Genomic DNA, 24704 nt, shown 5'->3' with positions numbered 1-24704 from the left:
AAAAAATATGACAGGTAAATACATATATCAAATGATTACAAAGCAAGCCTTTATTATTATTATTTATTTATTTATTTGAGAGGTAGAGTTATAGATAGTGAGAGGAAGAGACATCTGCTGGTTCATTCCCCAAATGGCCACAACAGCTGGTGTTGAGGTGATCTGAAGCCAGGAGCCAGGAGCTTCTTCCGGGTCTCCCACATGGGTGCAGGGTTCCAAGGACTTGAGCCATCTTCTACTGCTTTCCCAGGCCATAGCAAAGAGCTGGATTGGAAGTGGAGCAGCCGGGACTAGAACCAGCGCTCATATGGGATGCCGGCACTGCAGGCGTCGGCTTTACCTGCTACACCACAGTGCTGGGCCCTGAATGAAGTTTTTAATACTATGGTACACTGCCCCACCCCATTATCCATGAGGGACTGGCTCCAGGACACCTTGGAGATGCCAAAAATTCTTGTCTTTTATATAACATGGGGTAATATTTGCCTATAACCTATGCACAACTTCCTGCATATTTTACATAATCTGTAGATTAATAGCTAATATGAGGAATCTTCCAACAGTTCATGAAAAATGCCTAATATGAAAAAGCTGCATGGATTTCAAATGTTTTTGCACCAAAATACACCTACTATTTAATTCCATTTTGTACAGTCTTTTTGTAGCACCTATGATGTAAATGCTACATATAGTTGTCACACTATATTGCTTAGGGAATAATGACAAGAAAGTCTGTATATGTTCAGTACAGGAGAAATTTTTTTAAAATATTTTTGATCCATAGTTGGTTGAATCCAAGGATGCAGGATTACCCACAGATATGGAGGAGTGATTGTTGTAGCACAGATAAAATAATCAGCGATGAGGCAAATGAAGGAATATCAAACCATGTTCACAATTCAGTTTTACTAAATCATTTTATTACTGATGGGGATGAGGCATGCATATTAGACCTGGAAAGACATGTGACAAGACAGGAACTTGTTTTGTGGGAAGGGTCTGCAGGAGGGAGTATGTAACTGTATACCAGGACTGCAATCATAACCTTTTACAATTTAGGCTAGTTTTGTGTCTTTTAAAAAATGATGGGACAATTATTTCAGGATAGTCTTATGGACTGAATTCATCTGCACTCCTTCCCCTGCTGCGGCCCTGTCATAAGCTGAAATCCTCACTCCCTGTTCTTTAAAGATGAGGTCTGACGTCCTAAAAACAGAACTGTTGTGGTTATTTGGGGAGTGAAACTGCAGACAGAAATTCTGCCTTTCCAATACATAAAACATTAAAAAATGAACGTCACATGAAGAGACAGATATCACATGGGAACACCACGTGAAGATTACTTATACTGCTACAAGCAGCATGGGAAAGACTCAACCCCACAGCTCTGAGCAGGAAACAACCCCTGGCCTTGGGCTTGCAGCTTCCAGAACTGAGAGCTATTTAGATCGCAGTGTGTGGTGTTTTGTTACTGCAGCCCTACCAAACTTAATATATTTGATGTCAGCCTGGATTTTATCTTTGCCCCACTGCATACTAGCTTTTTAACTTTTGACAGGTCATCTCAATGTTCTCAAGCTCAGTTAACAGCGAAGTTGCAATAAAGATTTCTGCTTTACTGCATTGCCTTGGGGATTAGACAAGCTGTGAGATATGTAAAATGACTGGCTCACAAAAGTGTGGATTCTTGTTTTTTAAAAAGACTTATTTTATTATTTATTGAGAAATCAGAGTTACACAGAGAGAGGAGAGGCGTGGGGTGGGTAGGGGGACCTTCCATCCATTAGTTCACTCCCCAATTGGCCGCAATGGCCAGAACTGTGCTGATCCAAAGCCAGGAGCTTCTTCCGTGTCTTCCATGTGGGTGCAGGGGCCCAAGGACTTGGGCCATCTTCTACTGCTTTCCCAGGACACAGCAGAGAGCTGGATCAGGAGCGGAGCAGCTGGGACTTGAACCGGCATCCATGTGGGATGCTAGCACTGCAGGCAGTGGTTTTACCTACTACGCCACAGCGCCAGCCCCAAAGTGTGGATTCTTTTCCCTTGAATTTCTGACACTGCATCATGCTCTCAGTTGATCTCAGTGACTTTTGTGGAATCTTAAGCATATCAAAGGAAAATATGACTTTTGTTAAAATCCTAGCATCTGAACTGTGACTGCTCTGCTACCAAATAACCCACCTATTCGAATGGGAACCTGAGATTCACAAAGCTTTCTGTCCTCACACCCAGCAGGATGTCTTGGGCATATTATTTACTAAACAAAATTGTTATTTGAATGTCTGTCACAACCTCCAAGTCTGAAAGTGACAAATGAAATACCCTCCTCTCCTTAGAGTTCTTCTTACCCAACTGTTTCCAGCAGTAAGCCTTTATTATTACACGTAACGCAGAAATAACTCTGTTGAACATGTTTTTAAAAATCCGGATACCCAAATCTGTTAAATTTATTTCTTGTGCAACAAATATATCCCATCACTGCTTCTTGCATGTGAATCTTGATCTTTATTTTTAAAGGGAGCAGCAAGAATCTTGACTCATATGGAAGAAAATGCTTTTTAAAAAAAATTTTATTTGGTGCGCTTTAACGCCTGATTAGAGTTGCTGGTAAAGCCAAGAGACTGTTTACGTAATCGTTCCAGTCTATTATGTAGGTTTGCCAACCTAGATTAAAGGGGGTAAAAAAAAAAAAAAGCAGTTCAAGTCCCACCTTTCGCAGTGAACAGCTGATTCTGTTTTCTCTTTTTAGCCAATGGAGATCAAACATTTCAGGAGGAAACTGGGTGAGTCATCTTCTGCAGATAAGCTGAAATATTAATAGTTCTAGCTCCATCAGGTTTTCCGAGCAGCCGAAAGCAAGTCTCCCACAGAGCTCTGCCAGTGAAGCGGTTCACGGCAAGTCGGCGGTTTGGATCGGAAAGGTTTTGAAACTCATCCACAGTTACGAGCAGTATGCTTGAGCTTGTATCTTAGGGGGCCGTTTTCTCCTTCCCAGTTCTTAGGCTTGGGCGAGCTTTCAGGGCAGATGGAATTAAAACCTGCTTGACCGTGGACCGCCACCGGAAGCCCTGCAGCGGTGAGTACAGGTCGCGTGTGCGTGTTTCACATGTTATTAACGCTCGGGGCACCCAGGGAGGCTGGCGCCCTGAACGACCCTGCGTCTCTGGAGGGTGCAAGGCTTGGGTCTGGCGGGGTCTGCGTCCCGGTTTTCTCCATGAAGCTCCCAACTCAAAAAGTAACGCGCCGCCCCACGGCGCCAGGGGGCGCCATGCCCGTTTCCCTTCCCAGGCCATACGCCTTTTCCTCCCCCGGCGCCGGGGCGCAGAGGCAGCCTGCGTGGCCGAGCGCCAGCACCACACGGTAGGCAAGGACAGCACTGTGTACTCAGGCTGCTCTGGTCGGAGGGCGGAAACCGGTACGCGTTTTTGGCTGCGCCAGCGTGAGCGGCACTTCCGGCGACGCTGGGCGTACGGCGGGGGCCGACTTCCGGTGGCTCCGGGCTGAGGCGGAGGCCGGGGCGGGACTTCCGATGGCAGGCGGAAGTGCGGTTGGGCCAACTCGGGGTCGTGGGGTCGCGTCAGTGCGAAGTCGGTCGGTGTCTTGTGTGTTGGCTTGGGTGCTACGTATTGGGACCCGACGAGCTGAGCGCAACCCGGACAGGCTCCGGGTAGTGACGAGCGCGGCGGCTGTGGTAGGTTTGCACCGCCATCTTCCCGCTATCCAGCGCCGCGTCCTTTCCGTGATGCCAGGGGGAAGGGTCGAGGTGGTCGAGGAGGTGTGGGAGTGGAACTGTAGGGGATAGGGTGGGCGAGAGGCCGGGGTGCAATTGGAGACGCGGTCGAGGAGGGGGTCTGAGGGGACCGGGGGTCGGGTCCCCGCTGTCCCGCGGCGCCGCGGCCCGGGCATCTCGGGGCTTCCTGTATGGCGGGGACAGCGCTGGGGAGGTTTTTCTGAGACCAGGGCCTTCTGCTGCACCCAAAGGGGCGGCGGGGAGGGGGAGAGTTGAGAGCAGATGCCGAAGCGGTTACTCTAGCGCCTTGCCGCTTTTGTTCCTCTTCTGAAGAGTGGTTTCCTATCCGCCGGTGAGCTGACCACCGCTGGGGGTGGGGAACCTAACAGTGACACAGTTACAATGCGCCCGCTTGCTAAAGAAAGTTGTGGAAGTGCGAGAACTTTCTCAGCTCAGGGGGGAAGGTATCTTAGCGCCGGCCAGGTGGTTGGAGGTTTTGTCATCTGTCTGCAGACTCTGCAGCGGTCCTCAGCGCCGGGGCAGGTCCATTTGAAACTGACAGCCATTGTTCAGAAGTTTGCTTTACGTTCAGATGGTTCTGTCTTCACCTCGGTATGTTTTGACCCATGGATTACGGCCTTCAGAGGGTTCTGAGAACGACCCGCTTCCAGATAGGAAAACAGTATCCAGATGAATGTGTCTGACCGAAGTGGAGTAAGTGGAGTTGACACTGTTAGCCCCTTGTTTCGGCTGCTGCCTTATTAACACCGCTCACAGGAGACAGTATGCTGGGTAGTGGATGCCGGACACGTCCCGTAACAGCTCTGTGACCTTGATCGAGGAACCTCTAAGTCTCATTTCCTGCCCTCTAAAATTGTTATCTTAACCTCATTTGGTTATTTGGAAGGTTATTTAATACATGGCAAGCATTCTTGTAAAGCGCTGGACACAGGAGATCTTTATTAAGTATGTTTCCTTCCCTTTCTCTCAACCTGACTACTTTTTTGGGGATAGCGTGTCCTTAGACTGTTCCACTTATTTTGTGCTTGTCTTGTAAAATCTGTTAAGTCCTTTTTTTTCTGAACTGATGGTAAGAGACTTCTTAATTATCCTGCCTTGCATTCTTTAAGGAAAAGATTTTATATTAATGACTTTCATCCTTGGTTTGAACTCATTCTTTTAACTGTTGGGATCTTTAAAAAATCTTGCTTGCTTTCTTTTTATCCTGTTAACGATGCCCATGTTCTGTAACCGTCCACAAAATTGATAAGCATGTATTCTATGCATTCATCTCATCGGTGACAAAACATTGTAAGCAGAGTAATGTTGGTGAGAGACTTCTGAGATTGCTACTAAAGACCTTTCTCTCCTTTGGTACTGCTTCGAAGTTGTGGTTGGTGTTTCAGTCTGCAGGCAATTAACATTTGTATTACCATAAAATTTAACAGAAAACTTTACCAGACTTCTGGAGATTTGGTCGCCTGTTTTTTTAAAGCCACACACAAATTATATCCTTTAATCATTGTTTTGTGTATGAGTCATGGAATTAGCCATGTAAGCAAATGTTTTTTCTCTTGATGAAGAAAAATAGTTGAAATCTCAGCTTTTTTTTTTTAGTTTTGTATTTTTATTTCAAATGAAGTCATAATTTTTAACTTTTATTTAGTAAATATAATTTCCAAAGTACAGTTTATGGATTACAATGGCTTTTTCCCCCACATAACTTCCCTCCCACCTGCACCCCTCCCATCTCCTGCTCCCTCTCCCATTCCATTCACATCAAGATTCATTTTCAATTATCTTTATATACAGAAGATCAATTTAGAATATATTAAGTAAAGATTTAATCAGTTTGCACCCACACAGAGCATAAAGTATAAAATACTGTTTCAGTATTAGTTATAGCATTACTTCACACTGGACAACACATTAAGGACAGAGATCCCACATGAGGAGTAAGTACACAGTGATTCCTGTTGTTGACTTAACAATTTGACACTCTTGTTTATGGTGTCAGTAATCTCCCTAGGCTCTAGTCATGAGTTGCCAAGGCTATGGAAGCCTCTTGAGTTCGCTGACTTTGATCTTATTTAGATAAGGTCATAGTCAAAGTGGAAGTTCTCTCCTCCCTTTAGAGAAGGGTACCTCCTTCTTTGATGGCCCCTTTCTTTCTACTGGGATCTCACTCGCAGAGATCTTTCATTTAGGTTTTTTTATTTTTATTTTTTGCCAGAGTGTCTTGGCTTTCCATGCCTAAAATACTCTCATGGGCTCTTCAGCCAGATCCGAATGATGAAGGCATAAATTAGTATGCTGTCTTTGCTTCTAAAAACCACTTTGGTTATCTGCCTTCTTGGAGTTACATGCATTTAGAAGGATCTGATAATTTATGAAAGCTAAATGTTCATCAATGGCATATAATGCAACAGCATTTGCAGAGGTGAGGAGTTAACTTGCTGAGATGAAGAAGTAAGTTTATAGTTTTCATTAGTTTGTTAAGTGTTCACCGCATGCTGTACGTAGAGCCCTGCTGCATAAGAATGTAGGAAGGGGCAGGCATTGTGCTGCAGCAGCTAAAATGCTGCTCGGGGTGCCTGCATCCCACACTGGAGTGCCTGGATGTGAGTCTTGGCTCAACCCCCATCTACCTTCATGCTCATGTGTAACAAAGGGCAACAGGTGAAGGTTCAGGTACTTGAGGTCCCTGCTCCCACACAGGAGACCCATGTGGAGTTCTAGGCTCTTGACTTCGGCCTGGACCAGCCTTGCTGTTGCGGGCTTTTGGGGAGATCTATCCACTGGTTCATTCCCCAAGTTTCTACAACACCTGGGACTGGGGCAAGCTGAAACCAGGAGCCAGGAACTCCATCTGGGACTCCCACATACTTGGGCCATCATCTGCTGCCTTCCAGGGTGTGTGTTAGCAGGAAGCTGGTACTGGGAGTGGAGCTGGGACTTGAACCCAGGCGCTCCTGTATGGGATAGGTTGACTCAACTGGTGCTTTAACCTCTAGGGTAAACCCTGCCCCTTATTTTTAGATTTAAGTTAATAAAATTTTAGATACCAAAATAAACTTACCTTTAATTCCATTTTCCACAAACTTTTTGAAGTGACTTCATATAATCAGTTTACCAAAGTGTTAAGTCTTTTGTACAGGTTGTTAATTGAATTTGGGAACTTTAATTCATATGGATGTTGTAAGGCTTAGTGATTGTTTATATTTATTGAGCCATTTAAGCCTTAAAGCTACTGTTTGTAGTAATAGTAGTTCTTCAGCCTTAGGTAGAATTGCCCATTGACTTTCCTCCAGTATCTCTCTATTCTTTATTTTCATTTCATGTCAGCTTAGGTAACTCATATCAATATTCCTTTTACAGACACCTACAACTTCCTTGCCTGTCTTTCCATGACACCAGCCTAAAATTTGAAATTTGTTATTAAATCACACATTTAATATGATTGCTGCTAATACTGACACATGACCTGAGATGAGTTCAGTAGAGCCTGTAGCCTTAAGTTATGTAGGTTCTGGACTTACTCTCCATAGAGGATGTGGTGTGAAAGGAAGTAGTGATATAGTATCAGTACAGACTGCTGGGGAGAAAGGGGGAGGGTATGAATGAGAAACAAAAGTAAAATTATAAAAAGTCACTGGAAATGTTAACAGAGAAAGATTAATAACAAAAAAAGGGACTAGAGGAAAAAATACAGAACTAATTTTGAAAGAGTATTGATAGTTGAACAATGGCTGAAGAAATTATAGGAAGAGGCAGAACTTGAATTAGCCAGATAATCTTTTCGTGTAAATAATACAGTGTGTGATATGGACATCATCAGCCCATTTTTGAGCTATGACTTCATAGAGTTCAAAAAATTACTAAAAGATAAAATTCTGATATGAAAAAATCTCCATTTGGTGTCCGGTTTTGGGAAAGTAATTGTTTGAAATGTATATATGTGGTTGGAAATTTCTCAGTGGAAAAAGATTGTCAGTGTATTAATTTTTTGGTGAAATGGTAAACAAAAGCATGCAAAGTTAAAAAATCACATTCTGGCTGGCGCCGCGGCTCACTAGGCTAATCCTCCGTCTTGCGGCGCCGGCACACTGGGTTCTAGTCCCGGTTGGGGTGCCGGATTCTGTCCCGGTTGCCCCTCTTCCAGGCCAGCTCTCTGTTGTGGCCAGGGAGTGCAGTGGAGGGATGGCCCAAGGACTTGTGCCCTGCACCCCATGGGAGACCAGGGAGACCAGGATAAGTACCTGGCTCCTGCCATCGGATCGGCACGGTGTGCCGGCCGCGGTGGCCATTGGAGGGTGAACCAACGGCAAAAGGAAGACCTTTCTCTCTCTCTCTCTCTGTCTCTCTCACTGTCCACAAAAAAAACAAACAAACAAACAAAAAAAAACACCTATTTGGGAGACATCTAGAAGGAGAGGAGTAACATTTTAGAGATTTAGCATCTGGTGGTGTCTGAGGAGATGGAAGGTTGGACACACTGGAAATGTGGTCTTGGCTTTAGGGACAGGTCTATGATGTAGTCACTAAAGTCGCAGATTTAACTGCACACTTGGAATTTGAATGTTTACATAGTCTCCATGTTGATTTTAAAGATCAACATATTATCCCATCATGTAATACACTTTTAGTAAATCCATTCCTGTAATGTTGGGTTTTAGGCCAGTTTTTCTATATAAATCAAGATAAGAGAACCTTTGGCATGTTGGTTTCTCAGCAGTCGCAGGTGTGCCTTGTTTTGCCTTAATATATAGCATTTGGAAGAAAGGCATTCTATTAATAATGAAGCACAACGCTGCTTAGCATTTATATGAACTGACATAGTAATAGGATTTTATGTGAAGGAGAATTTGTAGCAAAAATCAGTAGGTAATGTTCACCACAAACAAATCTGTAATTGAAGAAGGAAGATGTAATGTGTTAATATATTAAAACTGTTAATGTGGAGATATTGACAGAAGGAATGGTTAATTGCAGGAATTGAATACAAAATACCCAAAGCAGCAGGTAAATCGTAATGTTTAGATTATTTAGAGGTTTAAATAACAATCATCTAGTAGTTTGATTTGTGATGTTCTGTGAAATTAAAATACTGACTGAATTTTGAAGAGGTAATCACAGAAACAGTATAAAATGTCCCATAATTTTTCTGTTGACTAAAATATTTTAGACACTTTTAAATCATTAGAAATAATTTTCACATGTTTCTACTTTTTTAATGTGGACCTTAGAAAATTTGAAGTTACATATGTAGTTTTAGATTGTATTTCTCTTAGGTTATGTTATTCTAGAATCTTTTGTTTAGAACATGCAATTAAAATTGGTTTTCTCTGAGGAACTAGACTGAGCCTGAGGAAAGTGAGGTAAAGAGTGAGTTTTTTTGTTTTAAGCCCTTACTCGCTCTTTGATCGCTAAAACATTAATGAAATTTGATAAAAAGATTATGTTAACCATAGTAAGAAAACTTTTAATTGAAAGTAATAGTTTTCTTGTCTACTGTTTTTCCTTTATTTCAGTTTGCTATACAAGAGATAAAATACTTGCTGTTGTTTAGCTTATTGCAGGAGTGACCAGGACACTACCTTCTGGAAGTAATGCCCACAGAAAGCGGAAGTTGCTCAACTGCTCGCCAAGCGAAACAAAAACGCAAATCACATAGCCTTTCTATACGAAGAACTAACAGCTCGGAACAGGAGAGGACAGGACTACCAAGAGAAATGTTAGAAGGACAAGTAAGTTAATATTGATTAGTAGCACATTTTAAAGATGGTGATTGCAATATTTTCAAGATAGCCAAATATACATTGGTCTTCAAAGTAGAAAAAAGACGTGGGTTACCAAAACGGATTCTCCCCTAGAGCCTCCAAAATAAACTTATTAAAACTACTGTCAAATACAACAGTATGCACAGAGAGAATTCAATTTCTGGTTTAATGTATTTATAATTAATAACCAAAAGAAGTAGATGTGACAGTATGTGTTAGCTTTTATTCTTTGTACAGGTTAATTTTGGATTTTCTGTCTCCAACAGTCTCAAGAAGAGAAGAGCATCATACAATTCTATTGATGTCTTTCAGTTCCCTGAAGAGTTTGGGGAGTCAGATCTCTTACTAACTTGACTTTGTCCTTGTCTTTGCTGTAGTGAGCATGTATGGCATCTGATTAAATGAACTAATGTTCTATTGACAAAGATTAAGTTTTGCCTCTACTTTTTCTAGTTCCATTAAAGATGATGAAAATGTAAGGATTTCTAGACTATTTGTGAGTCCTATACAAAAGTATATGTTACATTAAAATAAACTATAGATATTTCTAATACATGCTAATGTGTATATGTAAATATACATGTATTCAATTTTATAACCATTCCTTCACAATTAGAGTGATTCATTGGCTGTAATGCTATATAGAAATAATGCTTAAATTTGAGGAATTGGCTTAAATAACAGTTGGATCTTTTTAGAACCAGTTGAATAACTTTATGCCTGAGACTTTCAGGAAATAACTGCCACACTATAGTTGTGTGCACTCAGAACCCAATATAGTTATTGCCACAAGAGATATTTATTTAGAAGCCAGTAATTATGTGTTGAGTGGATGAATAAATAAATGCAGTTGTACAGATAAACAAAATCATGAAAGATCTCCCAAGCATAACAAAATCTGTTGGATACACAAATCTCTTAGTGTACAATATTTGCATATAACTTGTCACATTCTCTTGTGTACTTCATTTATTTATTTACTTTTACTTGAAAGACAGACAAAGATCTTCCATCTGCAAGTTCACTCCTTAAATGCCTGCAGTAACCAGGGCTGGGTCAGGTCAAAGCCAGGAGCCAGGAACTCTATTAGATCTTCCATGTGGGTGTCAGGGATCCAAGTACTTGAACCGTCACCTGCTGCCTCCTAGGGTGCATGGAAGCAGGTAGCTAGAATCAGAAGTGGAGCCAGGACTCCAACCCAGGCCCTCCAATATAGGATGCAGATGTCTTAAACACTGTGCCTATTGCTCATCCCCTCTTGTTTCCTTTAAATTCTCTAGATTACTATGGTGCCTAATACAGTATAAACACTAAGTGAATGATTGTACTGTATTGTTCAGGGGATAATGATAAAAAATCTGTACACGTTCAGTAAAGATGGGATTTTTTTCTCTGAATATTTTCAACATGTGGTTGGTTGACTCTGAGGATGAGACCCATTCATGTTGAAGGCTGACTGTACCTTGTTCTATTTTCCTTAAAAGTTAATTCTATTTTATTAATTTGCCATGGATATTGTAACAAATTACCACAAAGTGACTTAAACAATAGAAATTTGTTTTCTTACCATTCTGGAAGCAGAAGTCCGAAATCAGAGTGATGTGGGTTTGTTTTTTCCTTGAATTTTGTAAATGGCTGCCTCCTCCCAGTCCTTAGATGGTTTGTCCTTTCTACATCTCTGTGTCCTAATCTCTTTTAAAGACACCAGTAATATTGGATTAATACCCACCTCTGTGACATTATTTTCCACCTTAATTACCTCTGTAAAACCCTTACCCCTAAATATAGTTGTGTTCTGAGGTAGTGAGTTTTAGGGGCTTCAGCATTTGAATTTTGAGAGACTTAATTACTTAAATGATAACGTCACACTTTGGAGAGTGAAGCCAGAGCTGTATGTTAGAACATCTGTGATGATGGAAGTGTTCTGATTCAGTGCTATGTGATGACAGCCACAGCCTCATGTGACTGGTGAGCACTTGAAGTGTAGCTGATGTGACTCAGAACCTCAAATTTTAGTTTTTAAAAATTCTGATTACTTGATGTGGAAATTTAAATAGGTGTGGCTAGTGGCTACCATATTGGTTAGTTCAGGTAAACAGTCAAAAATAGGCTTAAAAATTTTTTAGACTTAGACTTCTAGCCATGACAATTCTCCAGCCTCTTTACTGGTATAGTCTAGAATTACCTCACATATGAGGTAATTATGTTCTTCTCTTGACCTTCTTGAGCCCCTGTCCTCTATTGTGATGTAGTACAGGGAGGTAATTGCATTTCACAGTAACTTTCATGAAAGTAATTCAGAATTCTCCAAGCTGAACAACTCATTCCTCTGAATCCCTCTATGGCCCTCTACTTTGTGTCTCCTGCGTTCCCTAGACAGTGCTTATTTGTTGAATAAATAGTTATTTAGAGTGGGACTGACCAGCATGTTCTGTGAGGAGCCAGTGTAAGGTGCTGTGCCTGCCCTCTGCAGCAGGTCGAGAGTGATGTTTGGTGTGAGCAGTTGGCATGGTAAGTATAAGCAGATCACTTCTTGGCTATTTGGCTAAGATCAAGTGTAAGTGGAGTGATCTAAGAATACAGGATTATTGATTGCCAGTAGATTTGAATTAAATAATAGGGGACATCACAATCTAGACAAAGTATGAATAGTGGTATTCTTTGTTGGGGAATAGTATCAATAAAAAAGGTGAAGGTTAGTCTGGATGATATATATTAGGTTTAACTTTATATGAATTAGATTTGTAAATCTGAAGTAACTTAGAAAACAGTGGTTAGCATGGGAATGAGGTCTGTGTTTGCTGGATCTAAATACTTCTACTCACAGTGTTGATTACAGAATGAAGAGCTGCTCTTGCCTGTATGTATCACAGTTTTTTAGCTGTTTGGTGAAATGCAGTTTCCTTAAAAGCTTTACTGAATCATAGTAGCCTTTCTGACTTCAGTTTTTTATTTTGGTGTCTATGGAATTGAGTAGCATAAAAAAAGAGCTGATAGAAAAGATGAAAAGGTAGTTTTGTAAGGCTCAACTTGTTCTCATTTCACTTTTTATACATTTTGTTTCTTCATTATCTGTTTTATAAATTGGAGCTAATGTTTTATTTTTTTATTTTTCATATTGCATCTCAGCTTTGTTTTCCACAACAGTTACTTAAAGATTCATTTAGTATTCAAGTAAATAAACATTTTGTTACTGAATGATAAAGATCTTAAAATGTGATGAGTCTAGATCAGTAGGAGGAAATTTGGCAGTTGTAGAAGTCAGAAGGCTTCTATGAAGAGTAACACTTGTGAGGAAGGAGCGTGCACAGAAAGGGAATGGGAAGTGCAAAGACCACAAGGCAGGCCTGAGAGAGAAAGGTTGCCTATTACTCTCATTTCTGTACAAGTTTATGTTTTATACTTAAAAGAATGTGATAGTTTGGTTTTGATTTTTGTTAGAGTTTTCCTTTTTGTTTTCATGCTTTTCATTGGCATTTTAGAGGGATGTAAAATTACCAATTCTGTCAGATTCATATTTTATTCATTTTTAAGTGTTTTTCATCTACTTGAAAGAAGGTGGAGGGGAGAGAAAGAAAGATCTTTTATGTACTGGTTCAGTTCCCAAATGCCTGCAACAGCCCTGGCTGGCCAGGCTGAAGGTTGGAGCCCAGAATTCCATCTGGGTCTTCCATGTGAATAGCATGGGCCAAACCAATTGAGGCATCATCTGTTACCTCCCAAGATGCATTATCAGAAGTAGAGCAGATGGGATTCAAACTGGCACCCTGATATGGGATTTGGATACCCCAAGTGGTGATGTAACCCACTGCACCTCAACGCCCAGCCCAGATTCATATTTTCAACTAGTGGTTTCACATAGATATTTAAATAGTTTGTAAAATTTGTGTCAGATCTGTGATTATTGTAGAACTTTATCCTAAAATGTAATCCTTTTCCCTAAAATTTGCTTTCTTATGAAGTTAATCTCAGAAGAAACTTAATAAATATATTTTAAATATATTTATTGATTTATTTAATGTATTTGAAAGGTAGAAATACAAAGAGAGCTTCTGTCTGCTGATTTATTCCCCAAATGTCTGCAATAGCCAGGGCTGGGCCAGACCAAAGCCAAGAGCTGGGAACTCAATCCAGGTCTCAGGTAACAGTTGTCAGGGACCTAAGTATTTGAGCCATTTTGTGCTGCTTCCCATAGTACACTTTAGCAGGCAGCTGGAATTTCTACCAGAGTGGGGACTGCCACGTAGGCATTCCATTGTGGGCATCCCAAGATGCATCTTAATGCCTATGCCAAATACCTGCCTCCATCTTTTTTCTTTTTTTCAAATTAGGATCAAAAACAACTATCAAAACGTTTGTGCTATGGGGCCAGTGCTGTGTCATAGCAGATAAAACCACCGCCTGCAGTGCCAGCATCCCATATGGGCGCCGCCGGTTTGCGACCTGGCTGTTCTGCTTCTGATCCAGGTCTCTGCTGTGGCCTGGAAAAGCAGTAGAAGATGACCCAAGTCCTTGCTAGGGCAGTTGTGGCCATTTGGGGAGTAAACCAGTGAATGGAAGATCTCTCTCTGTGTCTTGATCTCTCTCACACTACTTTTCAAATACATGTATACGTACATACATATATAAATCTTTAAAATACTTTGTAATAGCATATGATAAGGCTTAAAGGCTGTTTATAATACTTCATTTATGGGAACTGCATTCCTTCTCTACAAATTTGGAAGTTTTTTAACATAATAGGCATACATCCTGTCATATATAAAGAAAATTTAATGCTGTTTTAGAGAAGTGCTTGTTCTTAAATCCCATATTATTCTAAATAGCCACTTACACAATTTGCTTATATTTTCCTTTGTAGAAATTTGAAAGTTTGAGCTTTTAAAGTGTTTTATGTATAAGAAATAAAATATATAATAATGTAAAATAAGAGTTTAGAATTAAAAGACTCACTGGAGAAATGTTTGATACTTGGTATTAGAATTTCTTACTCATTGATTCCTTCATTTCTTTTAAACAAAATCTTTGTCTTCTGCAGGATTCTAAACTGCCTTCCTCAGTTCGCAGTACACTTCTGGAACTATTTGGTCAAATAGAAAGAGAATTTGAAAACCTTTATATTGAAAATTTAGAGTGTGAGTATCTCCTACCTTAATATACTTTTACAATTTTTCAGTTACCCTTCAAAATCTGAGAGTAAAGTTCACAGGCAAACATAAATGCCTGTTTTAGTTTTCTAATCTGCTGTAATGAACTTCATGGCTTAAAATAGTACATGTCTGTTATCTTACCGTTCTAAAAGTCTGGCCTGGTGCTTACTAGAGGAAAGAAAGCCAAAGAAGCAGAGCTGTGCTTCCTTCTGGAGGCTCTCAGGAAGGGTGTCTCCCAAAGACTGTCTCTGTGTTTTCAGGACAGAGTCTCTTGCTGCACTCCTTGACTCATTGTGTCCTTTCCCCCTTGGTGATAGGTCCTCCTGTTGCCCCTCTGGTTCAACTTTCTGCTTCCCCTCCACTCATAAGGATGGATGTGCTTGCATTGGGCACTCTGGGTAATCCAGGGTAATCTCCCCACCTGCAGAGCTCCTTGTGAAGTAGTGTACAGGTTATGGGACTTAGGCCTTGGGTATTTTTGGGGGGCTGTCAGACTGTTTAAGTATCTACCCCTCCTAATTGTGGTTTTATTTTTAAAAAGTTCATATTTTTTTCCTATATCAACCCTGTAATGTGAATTAAGACAACTTTTATTTACATTTTTCCTTTTTTTATTGCTTGAAAATTTTCTAAGAAATGTATTAATTGACTTATTAAGGTAAATCAAAAGAATTTGTAGTTTGGCTTTATTTATTTATTTATTTATTTTTTTGACAGGCAGAGTGGACAGTGAGAGAGAGAGACAGAGAGAGAAAGGTCTTCCTTTTGCCGTTGGTTCACCCTCCAATGGCCGCCGCTGCAGCCGGCGCACCGCGCTGATCTGATGGCAGGAGCCAGGATCCAGGTGCTTTTCCTGGTCTCCCATGGGGTGCAGGGCCCAAGCACCTGGGCCATCCTCCACTGCACTCCCTGGCCATAGCAGAGAGCTGGCCTGGAAGAGGGGCAACCGGGACAGAATCCGGTGCCCCAACCGGGACTAGAACCCAGTGTGCCGGCGCTGCAAGGTGGAGGATTAGCCTATTGAGCCACGGCGCCGGCCTATTTTTTTTTAAATTTTAGAAATAGTGGCTATTATTCTAATCTACTTAAAATGAAGACTGAAAAACGAGAGATAGCTACCATTACCCCTTGACCCCATCACATTCTCTAAGGGAAAACATTTTCTGCATCTTTTGCTTTTAGTTCTTGTGGAGATTATTTATGTAAATGTAAGTAGTCTACTTCTGGTTCTCCACTGTGCACTTTAAACTGTCTGTATTAAGGGGGCTGGCACTGTGGCACAGTGGGTTGACACCCTGGCCTGGGGTGCTGGCGTCCCATATGGGCACCGGTTCAAAACCTGGCTGGTCCACCTCTGATCCAGCTGTCTGCTGTGACCTGGGAAAGCAGTACAGGATGGGAGACCCGGAGGAAGCTCCTGGCTCCTGGCTTTGGATCAGCACAGCTCTGGCCGTTGTGGCCAACTGGGGAGTGAACCATTGGATGGAAGACCGCCCCCCACCCCCCGCCTCTCTGTGTAACTCTGACTTTCAAATAAATAAATAAATCTTTAAACTGTCTATTAATAGTTTGCCTTGAAATGTTAGAAAATGAGCATTCCTTTGCTGCTCCATTGCTAAGTAATTTTTTATAGAGTTTTGTTCATAAACTTTGCATTATGCAGATATAACTAATCAAATATGTGCCTTTATCTGCAAGTTGATTCCAAAAATTGGATACTGATGAACAGCATTTGCATCATGAAACAATTTTTCACTCCATGGCCAAGTGATATAGTTGGATCAATAGTAAAGACAATGTATAATTCTATGTCATTTAAACTCTGCTATTGGAAAATTTAATGTTTTAATAACTGGGTTCTTCTGTTTTAAAAAGCTTCTATGAAAATTTGTGGAGGTAGTAGTGATTCCAACTTTTTATAAAATAAAAATTAGATACTGCCTCTAATTTTTAAGATGTTTAGAAATATTAGAGTTTTAACAGCTGGAGAATTATCAAGCTTCCATTGATTAAAGGTCTTCATTTTATGAATTTATGCAGTTTGGTCAAGAAATGAAAGGATTACGAGTTGCTAATTCTGGAAGGTACTTTGAGTTTACATTATTACTTAGTACTTAACAGGTTTTGATGGATCCTTGCTATCCAAAAGATAAAATCCAAGTTATTCATACTGGGTACTGTTTAGAGCCTTTTGCCCTCAGCGTTTTTCTGATCTTACCTTGTTCTGCCCTTTCACTAATACCTTTGGCCAGACCAGTCTTCTTCTCCCACAGTCCTGAGAGACTGCAGGTGTCATTGGCGTGCCATTGTGTCACTTCAGTAACTATTTTTGGACCAGTTGTTTCCCAGTTGAGTCTCTTTCCTTATCCCCACAGTCTAGCTAACAGCATGGATGCTGCAGGAGGGCCTGATGTACAGAAGGATCCACATTTCCATTCTTAGTCTCATTGGTTCATTCTGTTCTTTATAGCTATTGTCCTTTTTATGCTTTTCTTACCCCTCCTGTATTCTGTAATTCCTCTTTATTTTTCAGAATTTTCTTGGATTTTTAAAAAAAATATTTATTTATTTATTTATTTATTTCCAAGGCAGAGTTACAGAAAGAGGCAGAGGCCAAGAGAATGAGAGAGAGAGAGAGAGAAAGGACACTTCCATCCTCTGGTTCACTCCCCAGGTGGCTGCAACAGCTGGAGCTGGGCTGATCCGAAGCCAGAATCCTGGAGTTTCTTCCAGGTCTCCCACACTGGTACAGGGGCCCAAGCATTCTCCTTGGCAATTATGTCGTACCATATGTCAGTAGCTATATATTATTTTTCCCTAGGTACAGTGTCCTTAGTCAGATTGTAAATACAAGGAAGCTCCAAAAAAAGTAATGAAAGATGTGTATTATGAAGGAACTATGCATGGATTTCAAAGTTTTTACCACCAAAATGTGCTTATTTTCATTTTATTTGGAAGGCAGAAAGAAATTCCATCTACTGTTTCACTGTCCAAATGCTGTGACGGCCAGGTTGGGGCCAGGTTCAAGACAGAAGCTTAGCACTCAATCTGGGTCTCTCACATGAGTGGCAGGAACCAAGTATTTCAACCTCACTGATGCCCCCAGGGTGTGCATTAGCAGGAAACTGAATCAGAATTAGTGATGGAATTTGAACCCAGGCATTTCAGTGATGATTTGTGGGCATCTGAGGCAGTGTCCTAACTACCTGGTCAAACTGTTATTTTGGTCTTTTTATGAACTTTTTGAAGTACCTGCTTGCTTCTCTGAATTTCAGACAGTATCAGAATAATGTTTCTAAGTGCACAGATCCAAGCACAAAGGAAACTGTTGCAGAACTGTCCAAATCAGGTACCTTGTTGGAGCTCCTGATAGCAGAGTCTTCCACTGTGTGTATATATATATATGAATATATATTTTTGATTATGAATATATATTTTTGGAATGAAATTTTGAATGTCTTGAGTCTTTTGGGAATGCTATAAATTATGATTGTTTCTGTTAGAATATTTTTCACATGTTTGTTTAGATGTCACTAGCATATAACCTTTTTATATGTGCAAGTTTTGGAATCGGTAAGTACATTTAGCATAAAATTTTATTTTTTTTATCCATAGTACGAAGAGAAATTGATACTCTTAATGAACGCTTAGCTGCTGAAGGACAAGCAATTGATGGAGCAGAACTTAGTAAGGGCCAACTCAAAACAAAAGGTAAGGTAAATGCTCATAAAAAGTATTGTTCTCACATTATCAAGGAAATTTGGAATTTAATGAAGGACACTGATTTGCTTTTTTGCTGTAAGCAGAACTTGAAGTACATAATTCAGCTGTGGGTCTAGAGAAATAAAGAGCGGGGGAGCAGCCTGGGTTCTTTCTCCAGCTCTGCCATTGTTGCCATGTTACTATGGATAAACGAACCCTTCTGGGTTTCACTTTCTTCCTGGGATGAAGGATCCGCTTTGTGATGCTGTCGTTCTTTGTAAGACTGTATTTGATTGTTGATTCTTTATCTCTACAGCCAGTCACAGTACCAGTCAGCTTTCTCAGAAACTAAAGACCACTTACAAGGCTTCTACCAGCAAGGTATGCAGGGCACTGACACTTGAACCAGTCATGTGGTGTTTAAAGTGTGCTGATGTGTACTTTAACCTGCATATTTTCCAATTAGAAATGTGTAATAGAAAAAGATAAATGTCTAGTGTCTAGGAAAGTTTAATTTTTAAAAGAAATATCTGTTAAGTGGCCACAGTATATAGGTACCTATCTACTAACTTGCCCTAATGCTTATTGTTATCAATATATTTGTATATTAGTCAATATATTGTCTTTAGAAATAGATATTTTCTATTCTTAATTGGCTTGTTATAAAAGGTATGAAGTTGGAGAAAGCTTATAAATAGGTGTAAACAATGAAATTATGGTTTTCTGAGTTAAAGTTACATTTTAGTTACATTGAGTTCATTATCTTCTATTTTCTAAGTATGATCAGGAAGAGGGAAATAGGAACAGTTGTGGTATTTTACTTAAAGTATCTTGTATTGCCCTCATTAAAGTGGCAATGATTTATATTGGGAATCTGTTTATTTATGGTATTACGGCAGCAAAGTCATATTTTTGAGATAGTTTTGTATATGTCTATTTTGGAGTATTTCAAGGATGTAAAAGATAAATTATATACCTAATCTTAGTGAATGTATGTTCCTTTTGCTAAACCTGAGGGGAAAAGCTAAAATTTGCAGCGAGTCTACTATGATGACCTAGTTTATATTAGCTTTTATTTTTCCAACTTGTTTTCTTGAGTTTAAGGTTATTTAGCATGTCATCTGCAGTGAGATAAACTGCAATTAATAGAGCAAATTTAGACTTTTTGCTGTTTCTTCTTATTGAAAATCTTTGGTATTTCCTTTTATTAAAAAGAAAATGTAAATATTGCTGGCATTTCCTACTGTTTACCTTGTTTTCATAGCATCTAGATTGTAAGTCAATTTATTTGATCTTTTTGGTTATATAATATATAGCTTATACTTACTAGACATTTTTAATAAATTAGCTTTAAACTTTTTCTTCTAAATGAAGTGTGAAATTGTGGTCTTTACATTTAATTTCTTGTTAAAATATCCTGAATTATATTGCATATTGTGCTCACAGTTGTATATATACAGTGTGTGGTCTTAGAATTTCAAAACTTTCTAATTACGAAGTTGAGGAAGAAATGAGTATGTTAAGTTATCCTTTACCACGAGCAATAAAAACTAAGATTTGGACAAAGGTAAGGATATCTATAATATACTTTGTTTTAATTATTTAGAATTATTTAACGCTCCAATCATTTTAGGTACTAGACATTCATCTGAATTTGTTAAGAAGCATATTATTGGTAATCTTTATAGCATTTTGCACACTGTGTGTACCTATCTTAAAAAATATTAAAAAATAGAATGTCATTCAAAAATTGAAGAAATAATTTGGTAAAAGATTATATTCTGATTTGTACTGCAGCATGGATTCTTGTTATTAAAGCTAAGCATGACTCTAACAGGAAAATACGTCAGTCTACATTCATTACTTTCCCTCCTTCTGGCTCCGAGCCATGAAAGGCAAGTAGCATGTTTGATGAGACAGTGGGAGAAAACAGTGTTATAAGTTAAACCCAGAAGAGGTTGCTCTCTTTTCTGGGTGGCCAGTGATTTATTTCTGACGTGTTATTGGGAGGGTAGTAAGATAGTCTAACCTGCAAAGCCCTTTAAAGAAACTTGTAAAAATTTTTGCAATTATTTTTATGAAGAGAAGTATCTTTCATTGTGAAAAAGGCTGTAGATTGTATCTTAATTGTTGAAATGATTTAGGATGACAGGTGTCATCATTCTGTTTTTCTTCTGAATAATTCATTCTGCTTTGTTGGACTGTTTTGTACTTGGGACTAAGTCAAAGAATAAAGAATTGAAGTTAACAGAACATCCGAGTATAATGGGCATTTTGGAAGCGACACATGAGATGATATATTACAGTATTCTAAGAGTACATTATCTTCTGCTTCTAAAATAACACCAGAAATGCAGCTAGAGTTTCAAGGCAGTAACCCCTCTGCTTCACAGTATAAATGGGATGTATGAAGAAGGTGGCTCTAGTAGTTTGTTATAATGGTATTTATGTTAGCAATGCTGAAGAACTTGGAAAAGGAAATTTATTATAGCTTCTTATATGGGAAAGTTTTATGTGCATTATAGCTTCATTCCCTTCTAAAATTCTGTAATATTATTTACCATCTAAATGGCACTGTATGTTAGCAAAAACACTTTTTCATATTGTGGAGGGATAATTTTTCTGGGTTGCATAGCTTTCAGAAAGAAAAGAAGGTAATGATGGATTTGACGTTGAACAGATCCTTTTATAGTACTTGTTAAATTTAAACAAAAACAAGCCAAATGGATCTTTTGATTACTGGTAAAAGTGTCAGTCTCTTGATCAAGCACTTTGTTTTAGTCTCCTACTGTACTGGAAATAAATTTTATGTATGTTCCTGAATTAATATAGCAGTGGATTCTGGATTATGTTTTTATATTTATGTAAGGATGAATTTAGATACATTTTCCAGTTGCTTTGCTAAAGCAACATTTAAAGTAAGCTGTATAAGGCTGTCAACTTTTTTTTGTTTATGGTTTCATTATTCTGAATAATCTATATTATTCTGATTTACTTAAAAGCTCAAAAGCCCTTCTTTTATCTGAGAGCAATTTAAAAACCAAACTATAAGGAAATATTTGTTTCATTAGTTTCTTCTTCTCTCACATATTTTTCCTTATAAGACAAACTGAGAACTGTTTGTTGTGTATATCATTACATGAGACAATACTTTACTATGTGTGTTTGTTATTGTTTGTATTGTTTTCATGTCTTGTCTCCCTTTAGACTGTGAGCTTCTAAAGGCAAGGAGCCCCTGTGTTGCTTTCCTCTGTCTTTTCCATCTAGCATAGCGTCTGACTCAGAACAGGTGCTCAATAAACAATCTTGAACAAACCTGCTTATCTGTTAGAAGTGTCGTCTTTTGATTCCTCCCCTGCCATGGGCTTTTTTCTTCCTGATAGTTTGTGGTTGGTGTCAGTGATCCAAAACTGAACAATCCAAGTCCTGCCGTGATCACAGCAATTGGTGATAATGGTTTGGGGTATCCTTCTTGTTTTTTCCATGTCTGGCTGCTAGTTAGCTATTTGGTTTGTTAAAAAAAATTTGAAAATTGTGTTTGATGATTTGGATTTGTGGAAGAGTGACTCTTCTTGTGTAGTAAGACATTAAGTACCTCACTCCCATCAAACTGAAGGGGGAGGAGTCTTCTGAAACCTCCGTGAGGACTGTATTCTCTGTGGCATTGAGCTGAAGGAACCTGACGTTACCATACAAGATGGTTCTGTTCATGCTTGTGTTCTTTCATTGTTTAAAATAGTCTATTCAGTGATATGATACATTTTTCAAGACCTCTTTTTCTGTTTCACCTTTTTTAACTTAGAACATTTTACTTTAGTACATGGTTACAATGCCACTTCCCTTCTCCATTTCAGATTGTCTCTAGCTTTAAGACCACCACTTCGAGGGCTGTCTGCCAGCTTGTGAAGGAGTACATTGGCCACAGGGATGGCATCTGGGATGTTAGTGTTGCAAGGACACAGCCAGTGGTGCTGGGGACTGCGTCTGCTGGTGAGTCAGATACTGATCCAGCTGGCTTACTGCACATGGCTTTGATGACTGACTGAAGTGACAGACTTTCAGCTGTCCATAATGGAGTGATTCGTGGAAGCAAAAGTATGATGCAAGAATTGTCAGAACTGCAGCATCTGGCTTTGATATGGGAACATGTGAGGATGCATATCGTCCTCTCTTTCTGTAGTCCTGGGGGTGGGAGATTACTATAGACAGTGGATTTGAATATCTGCAGAGGGAAATACTTGGATTTAACTTAATTATGTTAAGGAGTCAATATTCAAATAATAGAGGCAACAGAGGTAGAATATTTTTTAAGCATTAGGTATTGTTTGATTGGCTCTATTCTTATTCACATTCACGTGTGTTTCTTTTCTGGAGTTATATTTGATGTTTTTCTGATACTATTGAAGTACAGCTGTGGTAACTATTGTGATAAAAACTGGAAAATGCACACTTTCCAGAGAGTTGAGTTGGCAGTGGAGGCTGGTGGCATTCCTCAGGGTTTGCCTATGGAATCACAGGGGTGTGAAGTATTAGAGAAATAAAGGATCTCCCTTTCTTCTCACTAAAAGATATTTTGTGAAAGCTGTGGTAATTTAATACCCCTTCAGAGAAAGATCAATAACATTAAAAATGGTGCTTCCTTGTTGAGACTTATTTTCCCAGCTTGTGAGAAGTCAGCTACTTGCTATAATCTGACAAATTAGTTACAGTGATGGAAGAAGTAATTTCTCTGATTTGAAACTCATGTTCGTACATGAACATCCCAGATTGCTTTGGAAATCATAATTTAAAAAAAGATTAAAGGCATCCTTTCTGATATTTCTGCAGTGTCGTTTGGATAGTTGCTATTTTTCAGATTTTCCTATCAAATCTACTTAATTTTTTTTAAGCATTATCTCGTAAGAGAAAGGGTAAAAGGAATACTTAATCTCTGATAATTGGTAACTGGATTTGGATGCTAGTTGAATTTGAATATTGTATTCTGGAAAGTTTTAATACTCCAGTAAAATAATGAAATCATCATGTTCAGTGACTTCTAAGTGTAAGTTTTTTTTTATCTTTTTTTTTTTTTTTTTTTTTTTTTGATAGGCAGAGTGGACAGAGAGAGAGACAGAGAGAGAAAGGTCTTCCTTTGCCGTTGGTTCACCCTCCAATGGCCGCCGCTGCAGCCGGCGCACCGCGCTGATCCGATGGCAGGAGCCAGGATCCAGGTGCTTTTTCCTGGTCTCCCATGGGGTGCAGGGCCCAAGCACCTGGGCCATCCTCCACTGCACTCCCTGGCCATAGCAGAGGGCTGGCCTGGAAGAGGGGCAACCGGGACAGAATCCGGTGCCCCGACCGGGACTAGAACCCGGTGTGCCGGCGCCGCAAGGTGGAGGATTAGCCTATTGAGCCACGGCGCCGGCTCTTCTAAGTGTAAGTTTCAAGCATAAATGCAGCCAGGGTCATATTACACTAAGAAATTGAGTCCCTGATTGTCTATTTATTTGCCAAATCCATGGCACCAGAGGAATCACAGCCTCCCCAGTATTAGAAATCTTTTCTTTGAGTAATTGTATTTTACAGAGTAGTAGAATCAAAGTTGCAAGCAATATTAGGGGTAACAGAACTTACCACTTTTAGAATATCTTACTCATTTATGGGACAGGCTGTAAACTGATGATGGCTAAGTCACAACTTCATGATTTTGATCTTACAGATCACACGGCTTTGCTGTGGAGCATAGAGACGGGGAAGTGCCTTGTCAAATATACAGGCCATGTAGGTTCAGGTAAGCATTTACCTTAATTAGAGCTATAGTCAGAGGTTATTTTCTGCTTTGATTTAGTCTGGTATGATAAAATCAACTGCAGAAAGTTTTACTGTTTTGGTTGTCAGAGGACAGTGTGGTGTATTTGGAGATAAGGATAAACTCTTGTGCCTTTTGCTTGGTTGGATTTAATAAAGGGAAAAAGCCGTACTCCCTTAACAATGTATAGTTAACATTAGTTTATATAATGTTTGTAAACTATATATAGGAAATTTTGAAACTGAAATGTGTGTGTTATTTATCTCAAAATATTAGTCTATTTTAGAGATTTACTTCTAATGTCAATTGTATTGAAGCTAAATAAGTTATACTCTGTTAGTGTGCTTCTGTGCCTGTAGTTCATGCTATTAGATACTGTAGCTCCTTCCTGCCTTTTCAGTTATGCCTGTGCAGGTATCTATATCCTGATCAAATTCTTTGTTCACTTTTCTCCCAAATGCCCTGTGTGGTTCCTTCCATCTAGAATGCCCTCATCCCTAGTACCTGTTAGAAGCCACCTCTCCACTGACTCACCCTTCTCTGCCAGCTGTCAG

General features: G+C 39.5%; 2 protein-coding genes across 15 annotated transcripts in view; one reads left to right on the top strand and one right to left on the bottom strand.

Annotated features, from left to right (window-relative positions):
• WDR37 (WD repeat domain 37) overlaps nt 1-24704 on the top strand; it is an 80951-nt gene that overhangs the window by 8625 nt on the left and 47622 nt on the right. For 4 of the 14 annotated variants that reach the window (XR_016219168.1, XR_016219171.1, XM_008274012.5 and 1 more), the window contains exons 1-7: nt 2636-2783; nt 9300-9477; nt 14549-14645; nt 18276-18371; nt 18679-18743; nt 22217-22352; nt 24061-24132. Coding sequence is in view for 8 of the 14 variants with exons in the window: in XM_008274012.5 (XP_008272234.1) it covers nt 9340-9477; nt 14549-14645; nt 18276-18371; nt 18679-18743; nt 22217-22352; nt 24061-24132 (604 nt within the window). In the remaining 6 variants the exon portion in view is untranslated. Of the gene's footprint in view, nt 1-2635; nt 2784-2830; nt 3077-3550; nt 3692-4243; nt 4343-9299; nt 9478-14548; nt 14646-18275; nt 18372-18678; nt 18744-22216; nt 22353-24060; nt 24133-24704 lie in introns of those variants that run through there. The other 10 variants (XR_016219166.1, XR_016219169.1, XM_008274011.5 and 7 more) reach the window with 5 other exon arrangements.
• Nucleotides 1688-8129, bottom strand: LOC138845033 (uncharacterized). The gene is made up of 2 exons (XM_089311804.1): nt 2711-8129; nt 1688-2099 (listed from the first exon to the last, which is right to left on the bottom strand). Exon 1 carries the CDS (start codon nt 3904-3906, stop codon nt 3385-3387), a length of 522 nt encoding a protein of 173 aa, XP_089167930.1. The 5' UTR covers nt 3907-8129; the 3' UTR covers nt 1688-2099; nt 2711-3384.

The sequence above is a fragment of the Oryctolagus cuniculus genome, chromosome 13 (assembly GCF_051225735.1).
Source record: "Oryctolagus cuniculus isolate XC-2025 breed Fujian yellow rabbit chromosome 13, ASM5122573v1, whole genome shotgun sequence".
Lineage (NCBI taxonomy): Eukaryota > Metazoa > Chordata > Mammalia > Lagomorpha > Leporidae > Oryctolagus > Oryctolagus cuniculus.
Note: the sequence above shows the minus strand (reverse complement) of the source record. Positions and strands in the feature narration are given on the sequence as shown.

Coding starts and splice junctions, on each gene's coding strand:
- LOC138845033 (XM_089311804.1), bottom strand. CDS start 3,906: ATGCCCGGGCCGCGGCGCCGCGGGACAGCGGGGACCCGACCCCCGGTC.